Here is a 20,659-nt window from a genome sequence, read left to right as displayed (position 1 = left end):
TTTATTATATCAAAATCTGCTTTACCTGCTGGAACACACACATGAATAAGAACAGTCTGACACGTAATAGGTGCCGAGTAGTATCTCATGAAAGAAAGAGACACCGTTCCTATGTCCCAGGTGTTTGGCAGGGTTGACTCACAAAATAAGGAATTATCACATGGCTTGAGGAGTTATTATGAAGGGCCGGGAAACACAGGTATGAGAACCGTGAGGGCTACCCGAAACGTTCTCTGCAGCAAAGAGGAATCCTTATGTTTGTTTTGCCGTAAAGACACAGCTGCGTATGCCCAGATGGAAGAAGGTAGGGAACAGCCCAGACTGTGTGCTTGAGCGAAGGCACAGAGATGTGGAATCTAGGCAAGATAGCAAGTCCTGACGTGCAGGCCTGGCGTGGAGGAGCACCAAGGAAGAACTGTGTATGGGCAGCCTGGCCTGGGTTGGGGAGGGGAGCTTCGGGGAGACAAATTCAGGTTTCATGCTGTACATGGGGATCTCATTGAGGAGGGTGGAGCAGATAAGTGAGGTTATCAGATGATGCGCGACTGGCTGTCTGCTAAGGAAGGAGGAGGGATTCCGGATGATCTGAAGTTTGAGGCTTGTGCAGTTAGGCCAGTAGAGTTGTCATGAGTGGAGATGACAGCTGGAGGGAGCAAGAGAATGACTTCATCTGTTCATTCAGCAAATATTTGTGCTCTTACCTTGTGCTAAGTATTGGCCGCTGGGAGTCCAGTGGTGAGCCCCAGAGTTTACAGGATAGAGAAGATGTGATGCAGAAATGGTCAGCGATGGTACTGACTACACAGTGTATGCCATGGGAGGAAGTTGAAGAAGCAGGTGGGTCCTGGATTCATGGTTTTAAGAAGGATGTTTGAGGGGGGCCTGGGTGGCTCAGTCAGTCAAGTGTCCAACTTCAGCTCAGGTCCTGATCTCACGGTCAGTGGGTTTGAGTCCTGCATCAGGCTGTGCTGACAGCGTGGAGCCTGGAGCCTGCTTCGGATTCTGTGTGTGTCTCTCTCTCTCTCTCTCTCTCTCAGAAATAAATAAAACATTAAAAAAAAAGAAGAAGGCTGTTTGAGCAGAGCCCAAAAGTTATTATGAGGGCATTAGGGAAAGGAGGAGCAAGGGCCCTAGGAAAGTCCAGGGAAGAACGTTCACAGTGGGACCTGCCAGAGGCAACAGTAACTGTGAGAACAGCAGCAACAGCTTTTATAGAAAACTAAACTGGTTTTAGGCACTATTTTAGGTGCTTTACATGTTATAACTCCTTGCATCCTCAAAACAACCTCTGAAGCAGGTACTGTTATAAATCCCATTTTACAGAAGAAGAAAGTGAGACAGAGCATGAATGACTTGTCCAAGGTTACCCAGTGCATATGCAGCAGAGTCGAGTCTGGGCCCCGGCATCACAGAGCCCACGCTCTGAACCACCACTGCCCCTGGGCATATAATCAGTCAGGCACTCAGGTTCTGTCCACAGGGGTTAAAGCACAGAGGGCAAGGACTGGGAGTCAGGTTGTGGGGGAGAGGCGGCAGTTAAGTCCTGAGATCAGTTTGGGCGGGCACTTAAAGGACGCTTTGCATGTTTATATTCTCAAGAGACAGATGCTTGTTCAGACAAAAGGTCTGAGCTACAGAACTGAAGTTATTTCTAAGAATGTGGTTGCAGTTGCTAATGACTGACTTCATGAGGAGTAAAAAAGATGCATGAAGGGGATGTGGAAAATAGCCAGGAGGAAAATAATATTAAACTCAGCTGCAGCCTACTGAACCTTTAACTCATGCTAAGCACCCCTGTTCTAAGCACTTAACATGTAATAAGTAACCTGAAGCTTTGCCGCTTTAGATTATATAAAATCTTTCCTAGCACAACCTTTGGCTAGTAATCAGACTATTAATTTGTTGTCTTAGTTATGTAAGGTATCTGACTTCCATTTAGAAAAGATTATTAGTTTCCTTTTACTTTTAAGCTTTAGGATAATTATAGGATTTTTAAGAAGAAAACTACTTAATTATGAAACTAGCCCTTTATTGTTTCTTTTGCACTCCAGCTTTTAATTAACAGCTTCAGCACCTACCACCCCTTCCACAAATTTTACATTATATTTTGAAAAAATGACATTTCAAATATAGCCAGAATTTAAAGTGAGGAAGATTTTAACGTCTATGATACAAATAAAGTCTTATCCTGGAGAAGAATGTTTTCAAGTAAGAAAAGCACAGAGCTTGGGCTCTTTGGGAAAACCACATTTGTGTCTTGAGCAAATCACGTAACCATCTTGTCCTCATTTATACACTAGAATAATTTCTGCTTTTTCTTTAGCTTGCAAGGCATTAATTTTAATTAGATTTACATTCTTGAATCAGAACACTTCCTTTTAAGACTCTTTGTAGATAGTAACTCTTAAAGGGGAGGAGGGAGATTTCTCCTGGGGAAGATATGTCCGAATTCTGAAGTGGGAACTAGGGAGAATCTTCTTCATTGAAAATGTGGCTTCTGCACCCCCAGGCCTAGGGCATCCTCTTCTCCCTTTGGCACTTATCACTGTTAAAGGGTAGCACTGACCTACACTCGGATGCTTGTGGGAATTAACTGCGTGCAGTTAAGGGCATATGACACCATAAACTTATGGACAAAGGACCATGGCAGGAAAATAGATAGTTGGAAAAAATAACAATTTAGAAACAAATGTGGGGATGTTTCTTTCTAGGAATTTTGTGAACCAGTTGATTTGCCAAGTTTGTATTGGAAACCAAAATAGACCTAACATAATGTTCTCATAACAACCCACATGTCATCCCGAAGTCTTTGGGTTGATTCTTTTTATCTGCAGACTCAGCTTTTCCTATTGGTTCGTCCCTTGAGTGGATAATACCTTGGGTAACAAAATAACTGTCTCAGGAGATAGTTGTTTAAAATTTATTGAAAATCCAGAATTGATGAGCTTCAGCAGTGGTGTCTTGGAAAGGCAAATGAAATAGAGGATCCCCCCAAGTAGATTAGCAAATTGAAATGTGTACTCCTGACTAATTATTAACTTCAGTGTTTATCCTGCAGATTCAGAGCTGTCTTACTAGCGACTTTACTCTATTTACTAATGTGTTGTTTCTGTATTTTTCCAGAAAGAAAAAAACTGAAGGCACCTATGACTTACCTTACTGGGACCGGGCAGGTAACTCAGGACTTTGCATCTCCTTCCATCAGGAGGAGGTCCCATCTCTCTAGGTGGCAGTAGTGAGAGAGGAAAGTTCTTTTCAGGCCCGCATAAACACCCCAGCACTTGTTAGAAAAGTGGTGTTCCTCTAATGTTCTGATCATTTTATTCCTCTGTACGATCTCTTGTAGTCAGTAACGGAATGAAAAGTAAGAATTTCCCATAACACGCACTCTCTTCCTCTTGTCTGGACAACCTGCCTGATTTGTCCTGTGTATCTTTTTTTGAGGAGACCAGCTTTCTTTGGGGCCTGTGTGAACACTGTGAAAGACTCTGGTTTTGGTAACATGGTGTCTGTCTGTCACCCTGCTTTTCCCAAGCGCAATCTCCCAGTTTCAGAATCGTGAGGTCTGCCATCTGCCGTGATGAGCTGTCATCTTCTGAATTCCTGCTGTGTGTGGCAGGTGGCAGATTGCTGCAGGTGATACCAGAGGCCCCCTTAGGGTCTCCCACTTTCCAATCTCTCTATGGGAACAACTATTAGTAGCCAAACAAGTCCACTGCTGTGACTAAGGTAGAAAAGAGAAGTGGCGGGGGCAGATCCTGCATGGCTGACACCCTGCAGTAGATCTTGGGAAGTATCTTGTCAGAAAAACTTACAAAAAATCACCCTACAACAGGCACATTATATCTGGCTGCAATTTAATAGTAGGAATTTGCTTCTGTATATGCTTTGAATAGAATTTCCTACCATGTTCTGCTCTGTATTAGATATTCTGTCAAAAAAAAAAAAAAAATCTGTGAACAATTTAAGGAATTTCTTTGAAGAAGAACAAACTAAACCAAAAGCTACCAGAAGGAAGGAATAATAAAGATTAGTAAAGATTGGAGAGAGAAACAAAATAGAGAATGGGGAAATAGAGAAAATCAGTGAAACCAAATGTTAATTCTTCAGAAAGATCAACACAATTGACAAACTTTTAGTTAGATGGAATAAGAAAAAAGATTCAAACTACTAAAATCTGAAATGCAGGTAGAGACATCACTACCACTTCTACAGATATAAAAAGGATTATAAGAATACTATGAACATTTGTATGCCAAAAAATTTCATAACCTAGATGAAATGGACAAATTTCCAGAAATACAAAATCTCCCAAGACTCATAAAGAAATAGAAGAGATTGAGTCAATAACCAAAAATCTCTCAAGAAAGAAAAATCCTACCAAACATCTAAAGAATTAAACCTTAAAGATTACACACACACATAAAGCTATTAACACCAATAACTGAGTAAAGTAGCTAGATGTACTATACTATATATACTAAAGGATATATTAAAATTAATTGCATATTTCTATATATGAACAATGAACAATCTGAAAAGGAAATTCTAAAAACAGTTTCATTTACAAAATAACATCAAAAAGAATAAAATACTTAGGAGTTAATTTAACCAAGAAGATGAAAGACTTGTATAATGCAAACGATAAAACATTTCTAAAGAAATTTAAGAAGACATAAATAAATGGAAACATACCCAGTGTTCATGGATTGAAAATTTAATATTAACATGTCAGTAGTAACCAAAGCAATCTATAGATTCATTCGCAATGCCTATCAAAATCCCTATGACATTTTTTGTACAAATAGAAAAATCCATTAAAAAATGCCTGTGGAATTTCAAGGGACTCTGAACAGCCAAGACAGTCTTGAAAAAGAAGAATAAAGCTGGAAGATTCACACATTCTGATTTCAAAACACTGTGGTATTGGCATAAATACAGGCATACACACCAGTGGAATGGAGAGCCCAGAGATAAACTCTCACAAATATAGACAAATGATTTTTGGCAAGGATGCCAAGACCACTAGGATCGATGACAGATGGTGCTGGGAACATTGGATTTTCACATGTAAAAGAATGAAGTTGGGCTCCTGCTTAACATCATTTATAAAAATTAACTCAAATGAAACACCGAGACATAATATCTTAAACAATAAAATTAATAGGAAGAAAAACACAGGACAAAAACTTGATGACAATGGACTTGGCATGATTTCTTAGCTATGACACCAAATGCACAAGTAACAAAAAAAGAAATAGATTGGACTTCATGGAAATTTAAAAATTTTGTGCATCAAAATATACTATCCACAGAGTAAAAAAGCAACACACAGAATGGGAGAAAATATTTGCAAACCATATATCTGCTAAAGGATTAATACCCAGGATACCCAGAAAACTTCTAAAACTCAACAAAAAAGTCAAAAATGGGCAAATTACTTGAATAGACATCTCTCCAAAGAATCTATATAGATGACCAAAAATCACATGAAAAGATGCTCAACATTACTAATCTTTAGGGAAAACTAAATGAAAACTATGATATCACATCTCACACCCATTAGGATGTCTCCTACCAAAAAAACCCTGAAAACAGGAGTTGGTGAAGATGTAGAGAAATTAGAATCCCATGCACTGTGGTTGGGCTTATAAAATGGTTCAGGCATTATGGAAAACACTAAGGCAATTCCACATAAAATGCAAAATAACCATATGACCCAGTAACTCCACTTCCAGATACATACCCAAAAGAATTAAAGGCAGGGTCTCAAAGCCCTGTTTTTATATCTGTTTTCATGGCACAGTTATTTACAACAGTTAAAACATGGAAGCAACCCAAGTGTCCATCAACTGATGAATGGAAAAGGGAAATATGTTGTATACAAGCAGTGGAATATTATTTCTCCTTAAAAATGAAAGATTTTCTGCAACGTGCTACAAGATGGATGCATCTTGAGGGCATTATGCGAAGTGTAATAAGCCAGACACAAAAACAAACACTGTATGATTCCACTTAGATGAAGTACTTAAAAGAGGCAAAATCAAAGAGACAGAAAGTAGAATGGTGGTTGCCAGGGGCCAGGGGGAATGGAGAATGGGAATGGGGAGTTACTGTTTCATGGAGATAGAGTTGTAGGTTTTTTTTTACAAGACTCAGAGTTATGACAGAGTTAGATGGTGGTGATAGTTGCACGACAGTGTGAATGTATTTAAAACCAACTGACCCACACTTAGTCATGGTTAAGATAGTAAATTTTGTGCAATATGTACTTTACCACAGTCACAACAGCCAGAAGATTGAACATAGAGGCTAGTTTGTATAGATGTGTTACAAAAATGCCTTAAATGCAACAGGATTTCTTCCATAAACAGTATCATCCTTTCAGAGCTAGGTTTTAATTTAATGGTCCTTATTGCTTACAATCACAATGAAGGTTGGTGGAAAGGAATGAAGCAGTTTCTCCCTGCCAAATCAGTGGAACATGAGGAAACCCCAGTTCGCTACAGCAGCAGTGAAGTTAATCACTTGAGTCCAAGAGAAGTCACCACAGTGCTGCAGACGGACTCTGCAGGTAACTGCTCGCAGCCTTTGCCGCAGAGTAGGGGAAGCCAATGCTGTGCTTAGCTGGAAAGCGCTTTGGGATTTATGGTATCTTTTATCTTTTTCATATGTAAGAGATGAGCTGCTTTCTTGAGGTAGAACTACGTTTTAATTTTTTTTTAATATTTATTTTTGAGAGAGAGGAAGACAGAGCATGAGGGGGGAAAGGGCAGAGAGAGAGAGAGAGACACACACAGGATCCGAAGCAGGCTCCAGGCTCTAAGCTGTCTGCCCGGAGCCCAGTGGGGCTCGAACTCACAAACCCCGTGAGATCATGACCTGAGCCAAGGTTGGACGCCTAACCCACTGAGCCTCCCAGGTGCCCCTATGACTACTTTTTAAAAAGGTGACCTTGAGTGAATCATTTCTGTGTCTTAGATATGAGCACCTTTTTGTAAAAGCAAACAGGGCATTTTATCTGTTTACCTGGAATTTTGAGTGTCAAGAGCAAGAAAGACATAGTGAGCCTTACAGTATTTATCCTATTGACTTAGTACATATTTATTTTTTAAATTTTTTAATATTTATTTTTGAGAGAGAGAGCAGGCAGGGGAGTGGCAAAGAGAGGGAGACCGGGTCCGAAGCAGGCTCTATGCTGACAGCAGAGAGCCCAGTCTGGGACTCGAACTCATAAACCATGAGATCATGACCTGAGCCAAAGTCAGATGCTTAACTAACTGAGCCACCCAGGAGCCCCATAGTTTAAACAGTGTCATATTTGAAAATATTATTCTAATAATGGAATGGGGTTTTTTTTCCCCCACCAGTAAAATACTGTCTCTAAACCTGAAGAGCGTATACAGACAGTTGGGTAAAATTTCATGATTGAAGCTCTATGCATATTAACTTCTTATGAGATAACATGTATAATTTTAATTTTTGAAGTTCTTGTAGAGAAATCCCTAGGTCTGTGTTGATAGTGAAAAAAGTACTCTAAAGAAGCATCTGTTTTTGGTATAAGGGTACAGCTGCCACCCTAAGTGAAACGATCCCTGTATGAATGAGGTAACTTTCATTTGGTTTGTTCTGTCGTATCCCCAGAGTATGCACAGCCACTTGTGGGAGGAATTGTTGGCACCCTTCATCAGAGATCTACCTTTAAACCAGAAGAAGGAAACGAAGCGAGTTATGCTGACTTAGATCCTTACAACTCCCCGGTACAAGAAGTTTACCATGCCTACGCTGAACCACTGCCCATCACTGGGCCAGAATATGCCACCCCCATCATCATGGATATGTCCGGGCACCCTGCAGCTTCTGTTGGTCTGCCCTCAACGTCTACTTTCAAAGCTACAGGGAACCAAGCCCCCCCAGTAGTAGGAGCATATAACACGCTCCTCTCCAGGACTGACAGCTGCTCCTCTGCCCATGTCCAGTATGACACCCCAAAAGGTGGGAAGCCAGGTCCAAGTGCCCCAGACGAACTGGTGTATCAGGTACCACAGAGCACGCAGGAGGGATCAGGAGCTGGGAGGGATGCTGAATGTGATGTTTTTAAAGAAATTCTTTGAAGGTGATGCTGCTTTTTATAAAGCATCGTTTTAAAGCACATGGCCTTTTTTGTGTGTTAGTGGTAGTAATATATAGAATGTATTATGTATCTGTCACAGATGTGGTTGGGAAAATGTGATGACCGAGGTACAGGGAACTGCTAGCCTTGCCATCTTGCTTTAAAAGTGTTACTGTGGCAGTTACTGCTTGCCTATTAAATTTCAAACATCCTCTTTGTTACTACTGTAAAACACTATTTTTAATACAGAAAAAACTCCCTACTATGCACTTCAAAGAAATTTAAGAATCACTGAGAGTATTTATTACCAATGCTGCAGGTACATTGATGAACTCAAGAGATGGCTGTGTAAGCCAGACTGGCAATAACGCACGGTACTGTTCTTGAAATGTCTAATGGCTTGAAATTTTGCTTTGTGAAAGGTGGGTACTATCAAGATTTCTCTCTATTCCTATATTCCTTATGGATTTTTTTCAAAAATTAGTGATATAATCATTGTTTTGATTGTACTTGTACACTCATCTGTCTTTCCTTTGGAGGATCTATAGGTGGGAAACTGACTTGTAATGAGCAAGGTGATGGATTTTTCACCTTTTGACATTCTTAAGAGCTTTAACATTTCATGGTACATGAGCTGGTTTCAGCCCTGCTTACTCTGGGGCCAGCCCCATTTTTGTGTTTATAAAATGTTTGAGTTATTTTAGAGAGTGACGCTTGCTTCATCAACCTCATGAATCCTCTAACTTTACACAGCTGTAACAGATTCTCTCCCTTCCCCTGACTTTATCTGCAAAGGGCGAGTTGTGAGAACTTGAGGACATCTCCGTGAATACCGTAAACCTGACCCCCTTGTATTTATTTATACCACAGTGAAAACGGTGAAAATCATTCCTTGGAAATCATAAATTACCTTAAAAAAACAATTTGCCCTCTTTGATTTAATATATGAGTCTAAAGGTCATATTTTTGGTCAATATTTTTAATTACTCTCGGTAAGATATTGAAAGAAATATAAGCCCACGTGGATCCCTCAGCTGTGTGTGACTGTGCCCTCATCTGTAGGGGGGGAGGCACGAACTGTCCTTTCCAGCATACCTAGGGAACCTGTGGCTCCAGCGTCTGAGTCTGCAATATTAGGTCTTGTTTGTAAGACTCCCAGGCAACTTTGTTGTCACTGTTTGCCCAGGACTAGTTTTAGATGGGTGAAATGAAAATCATCTGCAATTGATGAGTCTCTGGTGTAAGAACCTTTCAATGTTTTTGGCAAGAGAAGCTGGCCCTGTGATTAAAACATATAATTTGGCATCCACTCTTCTATAAATTCCAGGACGTAGACTTAATATTGATATGTAATTTCCTATCAGATTCTAGCAGGTTTTTTTGGCTCGTGTCCCCAAATTGTTTCCAGAATATGCTAGATTGAGAAAGACCGTATTCTTTCTGCTTGCTTCCATGGATAGATCAGTATTCTAAAGCATTGCTTCCAAAATACAACTATTGCTGCAGCCTCTCCGCCCTCTAGTTTTGTGATTGGTGTCATTTTCATTTGCTTTTGCTTTTCCAGACAACTTTGCATAATTTTATTCATTGAAAAAACCAATACATATTGTTTCAAAATATTTGAAACAAAAAGCACCAATGTTGAACTTGTATTAAAACATGAATATGTAAAGCCGTGTATTAAGGCAGTTACCTGCTTCTGGGTGGGAAGAGAGTAAACCAGTTTTATTTTTTTATTCCTGTTTGAGAAGCTTTAAGAGAAACTATTTCATTTTCCCAAAGATGCTTTTCTTTTTATTTAATTTTGTGCACCTAATTTTCCCATGGAACTTTGAGAGGCAAATGTTTTTCTAAATGATGTACGTTTTTGCCACTGTGCTGTCCTTGAACTACCAGTGATTTTTACAAAAGTTTTTTTTTTTTACTGCTTTTATATATTTTACTTTCTAAATGAAGAACTGAGCCTGATTTCAGAGTTCTGATCTTATGCTTTTGAGTTCATTTGTTTTCATGTTAGAGTTTTGCTTTTGTTTTTTTTTAACCACATTTCTATGTCTGATATCTATACAGCTTTGGAGACAATCAAGTACCAAAATGTGAAAGTAACCTTTGTTCAAAATTCCCTTAAATTTTTATTCTTTGCTTGAAACATTTAAAAAAAGACACTTAAGTCACTCTGGTTTATTGGATTTTTTTTTTTTTCCTATTAGCACAGTTGTCAAAATAGAGTCAGACAGTGGTACAACAAGTGTGGCCCTTCAAGTTTCCTAAAATCACATTGACTTCTGATACCATGATCTTCAGAACCAGTATTGTGAATGCTGATTTGTATTGTATTAAAAGCTGTAACACTAAATAGATCCTCTTGTATATGCAGGGTCTAGTTCAGCTATTTAAATTCATGTTTCGCTATTTGCACTTTGCATTGAACAATGGGTTTATCCGCTGATGAAATGGTTTGTGTAGAGAATTTATACAGCACTTGGAATTACGGTGTTATGTATACTCTTGTCCTACGATGCCCCAACAGAAAATGCACTCCTTTAAATATGAATGTGGCCATAATTCTGTGGAAAGTGAGAAAGCTTGAACTTCCTTGCCTTGGCTCTACATTGTCACCTGGAGAGTGAAAGGGCTGTGGAAATGCCATGTCAGATGATAGAATAGATTGTGGGCCAAAAACTTGTTAAGCTCTGCCTTTCTGTTGTGAACTTGAAGTCCCTAAACTGCAAAATTGATTAAGAGTTGGATGGTTATTAAAATACTTTCAACTGTGGCACCGCTTGTTATTTACTCCAATTTGTGACTAGTTTTTGGCACTGGGAAAGGTAGGAACCAAACAGTACTGAAGTACATATTAGAAATAAAAATGGTTTGAGTGTCAATGATTCTCCCAGAATGTACTTTTCTTACCTCGGCATGTACTGTAGTCACTCAGTATTTGTATATGTTGCTAGAATTTAGATTGTATAAATAGTGAGATTTTAATGTGTTCATGTGTTTTTAATAAATTGTATATATGTGTCTTGCTGAGAATTTTCTTTTGGCTTAAATAAAACCCAAGGTTTGTAGCCTTTTCTCATACTACATGTAATGCCAAATCCCTCAATTTTAGCATCAGGCTGTACTGCCATTATTTTAGTCCTTACCAAAACATTTGAAAATGCCACCAGGGCTTTTTTTACTCTCACTAGAACCAGCACCATCCTTTTTTGAAGCCTAAATTAGTTCGCACACTGCAGCTCTATGGTGTGAGGAAAAGGTCACACTAATCCCCATCTTTTCCAGTTCAGAGTTTTGGGGGGAATCAAAGGAAACTCTAGCACTGTGCAAGCATGCTGGTGGCATATTTAATGTCTAGATCTAGGTTCAATCAACTACTAGTTTCCTCCCCCTTAGGCTCATGTATTTACTCCTGTGCCTGCTCTAACAGTTCACCCTTTGACAAACTCCAGAGAGGCAGGGCGGTCCCCAGTGGCAGTTCTTGTTCAAGATCGCATCTCTTTCAACTCTTGTCTCTCCTGAGAACTTTTAATTCCATCTCTCCTATAACTTTTCTGTTCATTCTTTTTCCCTCACCCCCATACCCTTCCCTTACCAAAATGAGAAGGGAGACTAGCTCACCACCTCTGCTGGACTGGTTTTGACTTGTTTGCATCTGATGGGATTCTTCTCTGACGCACCGTTATCCAGGTAAGCCTTCCCTTCGAAGATGTGACTTAATCGTGGACAGTTGAAATTTTTCATGAAAATACCATTTAAATCCCAAAACAGCTTTGAATCTTAAGGGTTTACTTACTGTGTCGTCTTCTTTCCTAATTTAATTCCAATAGTAAACTTTCAAATTTTAGTATATTAAAAAGGCAGAAAATGATGTTTAACAATGGTCTCCTTGAGCTTGCCTAGCCCAGCTCTTTGTATGAACTTAAAAATAATGCAGTCACCAGACTTTAGTAATTGCATTCTTACGTTATTATCCAGAATTTCTGTTCAACCTGTTTCCTTCACCTTAAAAACAAAACACCATCTTCCTTCTATGAAATTACTCATTAATAATCATGGTTTACTTAATTGCAGACAAAAAAAGCTTCATGAGACCATATGATCTTACATTCTATAACTGTACCTACTGCTGTGGTCAGGGCTACTCTTAAGATTCAAATCATCTAGATGCACAGCTAAAGAGGTTCCATTTTGCCGTATCAAGGCACAACTACGTGCCCAGTCCCCAGCAATTTATAGTCAACAAATATGCCTCTCAAAATGCCATAGTCAGAATTTGTTGTGGTAAACTAAACTAAATCCCCTTACTAGGAAGTCACATCCCTTCGAAAGTCTAAGATGAAGGTAACTATAAAATGATGCTTAAAAACACTTGAGAAAACTAGGTTGTTTTAAAAACAATGCATTCAAAACTTATTTCCCTGATATCTCAACTAAACATATCTTGGTTTTTATAAATTAAATATATTCACAGAAATTAAGCTGGTGGTTATGAATCACCAGGCTCCAACACACTTTATATACACAATTTCTCGACAAGTGCATCCAACGTATTTAAAAATAAACTAAAAATTACAGTATAAAAATAAAACTAATACTGTTAGCATCGTCTTCTGAGTCTGTAGGGTCAGTCTTCAGTCAAGTTGATTACAAAGTTTTTTTCTATAATGTCCTTCAAAAAGAGCTGCTCCGCTGTCACATTGTGATACGCATTCTAAAGAAGCAAAGTATAATAAAATCACCATCTATCCCAATTTAAGCAACAATAGAATACACAGTATCTAAAAAGTTTCTGCATTAAAAAACTCAAGTAACAACTATACAGGTAGACTTTTTAGTTACCTTATTCTTTGCTCATTCTTTTGCTAGAGCCTTCCCTGCAGCCCATTCTTTTCCACTTAAAGTCCCCCTTGTATCATTTCCTGGCTTTCTAAAAGGGATATGAAACTAGATACCAAAATTGTAATTCAAAATGCATTCATCATTTTAATAAAAGCACCTGAAACTCCTAAGAGAAATCAGCCTAGAGATAAACTTGTAAAGCACGGTTCAGTTTAAGGTAATTTTTAAAAGAGTTTTGTACTATTGATGGATATCCTAATTTTCCTCACAAAGTTGTTTCAGTGTTATTTAGGGCTAAGGAGAAGTGATCCTGAAGTCTGTCCCAGGCACCTAACTCTTGAAGTACTCAATGTTTGTCTCACAAGGGTTGGGAGGTGAGGTAATAGAATACCAACGTCTAACCAGAATAATGCCAGTTTTTCAGCTTGTGTAGTGTTTGCGGATAATGATGTAAGAGAACTGATTACATAGGATAGATCCATATCCATTTACAGCGAACCATTCATTCTTCATATTAAAAATGTATAGATAACATTTTAATCCTAACACTAGTGATATGCCACTAACCTCACTAAGACAACTCCTTTCCATTCTGTTAAAAAGTCTTACAGATCATCTGTCATCTGGATGGCTCTGTTGGTTGAGCATCTGACTCTTGATTTCTGTTTAGGTCATGATCCCATGGTCATAGGATGGGGCCTCATGTCAGGCCACATGCTGAGCATGGAACCTGCTTAGAATTTTCCCTCTCTCCAAAATAATAATAAAAAGTCTTAAAGATCCTGTCTACCACCACTGATCTCTAATTCAAGAAAACCATGATCTACTATAAAGGTTTGCAACCTATTTGACCATGAATATTCTTTCATGGAGTTAAAATGTTATAAACCGCATCTACAGAACTAAAAAAAGATACATCATCTTCACCCGTGTTTTCAGTGCTCAATCCTCTTACATGGATGAGTGTCCCTGTTTCATGGCAGTGCTTTTAAGTGAATTTGATTACTATGTATACCAAGTTGCCCATATGTATATATCAATAGTGTAAACATCATCTAAGGCTGGGTGCCTATATGGGTTTGGTGATACTTGAGAATAACTATGTCATATTCCCAAGGGTCTAGGGCCCACAAATTAGAACTGCTGTGGTACTAACAACCCTGGATCCAAGTCCCAGTTTCAGCACTTGGTAGCTCTTGGTATAGAGTTAGGCAGCTCAAACTTTAAAAGCCTGTTCCCTCAGTAAAAATGACAGAGGAGGAAATGTGGGCTTTCCAACTCTAAAGATGAAAGATTATACCCAAGTGGGTATGTATTACCTTACTCATCAAAGACATGGTGGCATTCCCATAATAGTGCAAAGGACTCTTGAGGTCAGAAAAGTTGTATTTAAATCCAGCAAGGTGAACTTCATGACATATGTGAAAAGCCAATGTGATGGCAATAATTCCTGTTGTTGGGTGCTTGGGTTTCTGGGGAGGGAAATTAAAGTTTTTTTTTTAGAATCCAAAGCTTGTTTCCAAAGCATATTTAGGTGACCTCATCTTATGAAACCAGGACTTGTGAACATTTAATCAGGTGAGAAGTACTTAGGTTAAATCCTCATCATGTCTGAGGCCCAAACCCCAGTTAATATCCTAACTCTGAAAAAGCATAGAAAGTGTGACTGAAATCTTAGAAAATCTTTCAAATAAAACTTGACCACAATATTAGCCCAGAGGACAACTATCAAATGAAGAAACCCCATGAGGCTCAAGGAAAAGGATGCTGCTGCCTTATTTTGTAAAACACGCTGAACCAGGCTTCCTGTGGAAAAAGCATAGCCTGTGAATTTTGAACCTATCTATGAAATGTAAGGATGGTTAATTCACTAATTGAATCATCATGGTGAAAAACTTCACATAAGCCTTAACTAGATCTATTTTATAATCCTAGTAATTTAGCTGTAGGGAAAGACTAACTTTAATCCAGTAACTTCAATGACAAATAGTTAAAGACGCTCACTAGAAAATAAAAATTCCAGATATATACATAGTAATGTCACAGTCTCAAGTGGATCATTATCAATTTAAAAACAAAAAGGAAACCAAGCATCCTCTTCACATACACCTATATCCTGAAAATGGAGTCACGTATTTGACAGGAAAATTTTCAAAGTTTCAATTCTTACCAGGATGACCTTCAAAGGCAAGAACAAAATACATCTTAAACTTTTTTAACACAATAGTCTAAAGAGATTTCCTTTTGATTAAGTGTTACTTACAGATTCCATTGGTATTACGTATTATGATTTTTGAGGAGGAGAAGAAATCCAAGAAGCACAATAAAAGCAAATAAACTCACAGAGGCAAGCCTGTCTGAAAACCTAACTGCGTTTGGAATAAGCTTTTCTTTACCTTCTGCCCTACTATGACCACCACAACCCTTCATCTGCTAGAAAAGGAAATTAGTCATTGGGTTAAAAACCTGGGAGTCATCCAACCTCATTAATCCCATCACTTTCTCCCTCCCCTTCATGCCCTCTACTTCCTTTCTTCATGCCTTAGAGTACTTCAGTCATCATTAGAACAATTCCCTTAATGCAGACTTTCCATTTTCTGCACCCATCACCCACATAAATAGATGATCACCTGACAGAATCTTACCTCTGGCTCAATCCACACCCAAGCAGCAGAACAAGCCAAGAGAAAACAATGTATGTGTCTGGAAAGAGGTTACACTTATGGCCAAAGTCAAGTGGCTGTTCAGTATTCCCCTAGTAAATTTCCACTCCTACTCTCCAAGATAACACTTTTATACCTTTAAATTCAGCAGCCCCAGCCTCCTTTCTACATAAAACTGATAATTTAATCCTTATTTTACTAACAGAAACAGAAGAGCTATACCATCTTCCCAACTCCCAATCTACCTTCATCTTCACCTATATTTTCAGCGCTCACTCTTATGTGGGTATGATGTCTCTGTTCCTATCTATGGCCAGCCTCGCCAGTAATGCATTCTTTCATCCAATCCCTTTCTCAACAAGCTTGCTTCTATAATTACCCACTTTCTCTCATTATTTTCTTCTGTTGAATCGTTTCCTTCAGCATATAAACATGGCCATCTTTCTTTAAAAAACAACCACAAAAGCAACCTTTCTTGATCTGTGTCTTTCAACTGTTTCTCTGCTCCCTTTTCTAGCACAAGTCCATTAAAGATTTGTCTCCACCTGCTCATGTCCATGTTCTCTTTAACCTAAGTCAAGCAGGTTTTCTCTTTATTCTTGTCTATATCATCAATAGGACTTCCATGTTTCCAGAACCATTGTTTAGCATTTGCACTCAACCTCCGGATGGCATCCCACATAACTGATCCCTCTAAAATACCACTATGTCCTCATTTGGCCTCTGGGACACCATGTTCTACTAGAACTTTAGTTACAACTAGTTTTAGAGCCTCTCTAAGATAAGGGTCACCCTATGCTTTTGGAGACACTACCTAAAATAAAAGTTGTATCTGATCTTGGGAAAATTTAGAGCTAAATTAGAGCTCTAAAAAGACACAAAACACATTCAGTCATGGTGTTTTCCCCTCAAAAGTAAGAAACCGCTAAGAATCTGTCGCTTCAAAAATTACTAAGAAATAAGGCTTAAATTTAAAATGTATGCTTTTTGACAGGAATTCCACTTGTAGGAGTCTATCCTAAGAAATCACACAAGTGGACTGAAAATCCCTAGAATCACATGCATTCCTACATAATATATAGAGAAAGAAAGCTGGATGCAAACAGAAATGTCTATAAGAGAATAATTAAATGGAGGGGAAATGGCAGAAAATATTTATGATATGGCAATATATTGAAGAAAAAAGTGTTTGTAAATGCATAGAAAATAGTCAAGATATAAAGGCACAAAATAAAAAGCTTGAGGGATAATAAGAGTTATAGAGGAAAGAGAAGGAGGATTTCATATATATACATAATTCATATATTAGAATATAAATATAAGTAGATATATTTGATATGTATTCCTTGTAAGTTGTTTCATTTTAAGCATGAGAATCTAATAACTCTAGACTTTAGAAATTTTTTTTAGCATACTAAAGATACATGATGTGTGTTTATTTCTTTGGATTTCCCCTCATTACCAACAGGAAAAGCCTCGTTTCAGCTGAGATATTATGTTACACAGTATCTCAAGCTTCAAATGAAAAACTGGTCTCTGCCACTGTCTGGGTCTGGAGAGTATTGTTTTCTAGGGAACATAACCGAAAGGACTACAATGTGAAACTCCGTTTATTTAATTAAAGAGTTTGGAGTTTCAACCACCTTTCCTTCCCTTCAAATTCAGTACCGGTGTCTCCTCTGTGACCACAGAAATATTTCTGACCTACTTTGTCCTTCCCTCACCTTTCCTGGGCTTTGTGGTGCTATTTTTATCAGAGTGCTTCAGACAATTCTTTTTAGCCTGAAAAGCCACATACTTGTCCTGAACCCCTTCCTGCTACTCTGAGCATGGCTGGCCCATCAGCGCCTCTCCCCCCATCAAACTCTCCTCACTGCAGCATATTGAAGACAAGGTTACAAGAAATGAGCCATTCAGGCATGCAGGAGACCCCAGAAGGTCTCCACAAGGTCAGGGAAACAAAACAAAACAAAACTCCCGAACATAAAGATAATAGCCACAGATATCTAAGTTCACTACCTCAGATGTGGCCTTCAGAAGCCACCTTGGGAGTTATGGCTCTCATCCTTTCTGAGAGCCATTGGAACCCTCCATCCCACCCAGCTAGATCGTTAGTTTGAAACTGTGCCAGGAAAAATACGTACCTGATTTTTGGGAAACACTTTTGGGAAGTGAAGCAGTTCATAAGCTGCCATTCTGATAATGAAAGGATCTAATATTCTGATTTGATAAGGTTTGTAGATCAAGTTTAAGGCTGGTTTCTTCCAAAAACCATTAGTGTTCTGAAATAAAACAGAAAATAGAACATTTCGGTTGTCTTTTTTTTTATGGAAAAAAAAACTGAAGGTAATCAGAAGGCAGATCAATTTTGCCAACTTACTATTTTGCCACCTGTCAACAATTCCCACAGCCACTTTAAATCAAGCGGCTTAAAAGCAGTGAGAATCACCGTAGTATTAGGATCATTTTGATTGGGATCTGAAAAAACAGATTCTGGATAAAAAAGTCGGAAGGTTGTCCTTCTCCCAACTTCCTCTTCATGTCCTAAAACAGGACCATTATTCATTCTGTGGGTAGTAAAACACACAAGATATGTAGACCGAGTTCAGTAGAAGCCAATTCCATCCCAGTTTCAGAGCTTACAGAGCAGGAAGGACCAACAGCAGAAGCCATCAGTCCATTGCTTGAAACTACAAGGCAAATGCGCGATTTTTAAGGCATAACAGCTGAGGAAATCATTCCCTTTCATGAGACAGCTGGCTGGATCAAAGGCAGAAATGTTGAAAATTAACTGTAGGGCTGCTACTAATTCTGTCTGACCTCCAGGAAAACCAAAGACTAAATAAAACCAAATGGGAACAGAGAACCACAGAATACTAGAGTTAAGAGAGAACTTGGAGGACCTTCAGAACAAAACCCCTTGGGTAAGGGCCCTGAAGTCCAGACAGTTACTTGCCCCACATTACATGTGGACTGACAGGTGAGAATCACGCTGAAAGTGATTTGAAGGCCCATCAAGATTGTTGTGCTCCATTATAAATAATATAAAATGTCTGTATAATGCACAAGCAGAAGCAAATAAATGTCACTGCTAGAGTGAACTAAAGAACCACAGAGGATCTACTGTTGGGTTTGTTCATGTTCAATGCCAAAGTTAGACATGCACTATTTATGCATACTCTATGAAGGCATCCTATTAAAAGGAATGCTTTGTTTCCAAAACAGTGTCCCCTAAAGGATAAATACCCTTTGTCAGGGACAGTCTTAATAACACTTAAAATGACTTGCATAAATGCCGTGCCCGTGGCATTCTCCCATAAGGATTTGCTGTGGTTCTGTTGATCAAATGTTTAGACAATTACAGGTTTAAAAAATTGTTTTAAAGCTGTTGTGTGGATAAACTTTCACAGCTTCCTCAAAATGGACAGTGAACAGAAAATAAGGGGACTTCACAATGTGGAAACTCTTGGTCAGGTCAGCCTAATGCACTGCCAAAGTGTGAAGCCTTCCCACTCTTCAGAAGACTATTCATAGTCATTCCCAACACACACAACACATCACCCAGATCACCTTACTTCAATCTTTCAATGAGAAAATAGGAGATGGAAATGTCCTCATTCTTCCACCACTCCATCAGTGGGACTCTTGGTAGTCATAACCACAATCCAAGTTTTTATTTCCATTACAGAGGACCAGCCACACTTGCACTCTGCACCCATCCCCTCTACCACACCAATCTCTGTTCATTTCTTTCAGTTTACCAATAGGCTCTAGAATCTCCTATCTTTAAAAAGGACGAAAACAAAAAAGCCTCCTTTGAGTCCATAACTATGTCCAGCTACCATCTCGTATCTCAACACCACACCAAAACTTAAGAGAATTGCCTATGCTTCTACTTTCTCACCTGTCATTCTCTCCTCAAACCACTTGGGTAGGGCCACTCCCTGTATCATATCTCCAAGTCTGCTTTTGTCAAGAGAATGAGTAAAGCTTCAAGTCGCCAGTCTAATGGTGAACTCACAGTCCTTATCTTGCATGACCTCTCACCAGCACTGGACACAGTTGGCCTCTTCTCCGTTTAACACTTCCACCTCACTGGTAGATCCTCTTCTAATTTTTTTTTTTTTTTTTTTTGCGCTCAACATCTAAGTGTAGGGTACCTCAAGACTCCATCCTGGGCCCTCTTCTCTCTCTTTCTCCCTGGGTAATCTTGTCCAATCCATGGTTTAAATCCAGCTTACGAGCTGCTTACCAATGAGGCTTTAACCTGTTTAACCAACTGCCTACTTGACCAGTTTTTACCACTGAAAATCTTATAAGCATCTTAAACCTTGTTTGGGATTTTGTGTTCACACAGAAATCTTGGTCCTCCTCTAACCATGTTCCCACTCTAGTCTTCCCCCAACTCAGTCTCTTAAGCTGAAAACCTAAGAGGAGGTACCTGGTTCCTTTATTCCCATCTCTCTTCACATCTAACACATCAACAAATCCTGGTAACTCTACCTCTAAAACATGTCTCAGTCTATACTTACCTCCTTCTTTGTCATGGCAATCCTGGTAACTCTACCTCTAAAACATGTCTCAGTCTATACTTACCTCCTTCTTTGTCATGGCAATCCTGTTGCAAGCCACCATCATCTGCTTGAATACAGCCACCTAACTGGCCTCTTCATTTCTACCCTTGTCCCACACATTCCATTGTCCATGCCACAGCCAGGGTATTTTTGTTTTGTTTTGTTTTTTTAATGCCTTTATTTTGAGAGACAGAGAATGAGCAGGGGAGGGGCAGAGAGAGAGGGAGACAGAATCTGAAGCAGGCTCCAGGCTCTGAGCTGTCAGCACAGAGCCTGATGTGAGGCTTGGACCCACAGACTGTGAGATCATGACCTGAGCCGAAGTCGGACGCTTAACTGACTGAGCCACCCAGGCACCCTCAGCCAGGGTATTTTAAAGGCATAACCAGATCGAGTTGTTGTCTTGCTTTAAAATCTTTAGGGGCATCTGGGTGGCTCAGTAAAGCATCTGACTTTGGCTCAGG

General features: G+C 39.1%; 2 protein-coding genes across 6 annotated transcripts in view; one reads left to right on the top strand and one right to left on the bottom strand.

Moving 5' to 3' along the window:
- DCBLD2 (discoidin, CUB and LCCL domain containing 2) overlaps window positions 1–8,357 on the top strand; it is an 86,315-nt gene extending 77,958 nt beyond the window's left edge. The window contains exons 14-16 of the mRNA XM_039221224.1: window positions 3,124–3,173; window positions 6,437–6,574; window positions 7,645–8,357. Coding sequence (XP_039077155.1) covers window positions 3,124–3,173; window positions 6,437–6,574; window positions 7,645–8,114 — 658 coding nt within the window. The 3' untranslated portion in view covers window positions 8,115–8,357. The remainder of the gene's footprint in view (window positions 1–3,123; window positions 3,174–6,436; window positions 6,575–7,644) is intronic.
- Window positions 8,358–10,279: 1,922 nt separating this feature from the next.
- ST3GAL6 (ST3 beta-galactoside alpha-2,3-sialyltransferase 6) overlaps window positions 10,280–20,659 on the bottom strand; it is a 64,015-nt gene continuing 53,635 nt past the window's right edge. For 3 of the 5 annotated variants that reach the window (XM_039221226.1, XM_039221228.1, XM_039221229.1), the window contains 4 exons: window positions 18,002–18,188; window positions 17,766–17,903; window positions 14,278–14,430; window positions 10,280–12,830 (listed from right to left, as the gene is read on the bottom strand). In XM_039221226.1, coding sequence (XP_039077157.1) covers window positions 12,744–12,830; window positions 14,278–14,430; window positions 17,766–17,903; window positions 18,002–18,188 — 565 coding nt within the window. In that variant the 3' untranslated portion in view covers window positions 10,280–12,743. The remainder of the gene's footprint in view (window positions 12,831–14,277; window positions 14,431–17,765; window positions 17,904–18,001; window positions 18,189–20,659) is intronic. The other 2 variants (XM_039221225.1, XM_039221227.1) reach the window with 1 other exon arrangement.

The sequence above is a fragment of the Hyaena hyaena genome, unplaced genomic scaffold (genome assembly GCF_003009895.1).
Source record: "Hyaena hyaena isolate Hyena2069 unplaced genomic scaffold, ASM300989v1 scaffold_969, whole genome shotgun sequence".
NCBI lineage: Eukaryota > Metazoa > Chordata > Mammalia > Carnivora > Hyaenidae > Hyaena > Hyaena hyaena.
Note: the sequence above shows the minus strand (reverse complement) of the source record. Positions and strands in the feature narration are given on the sequence as shown.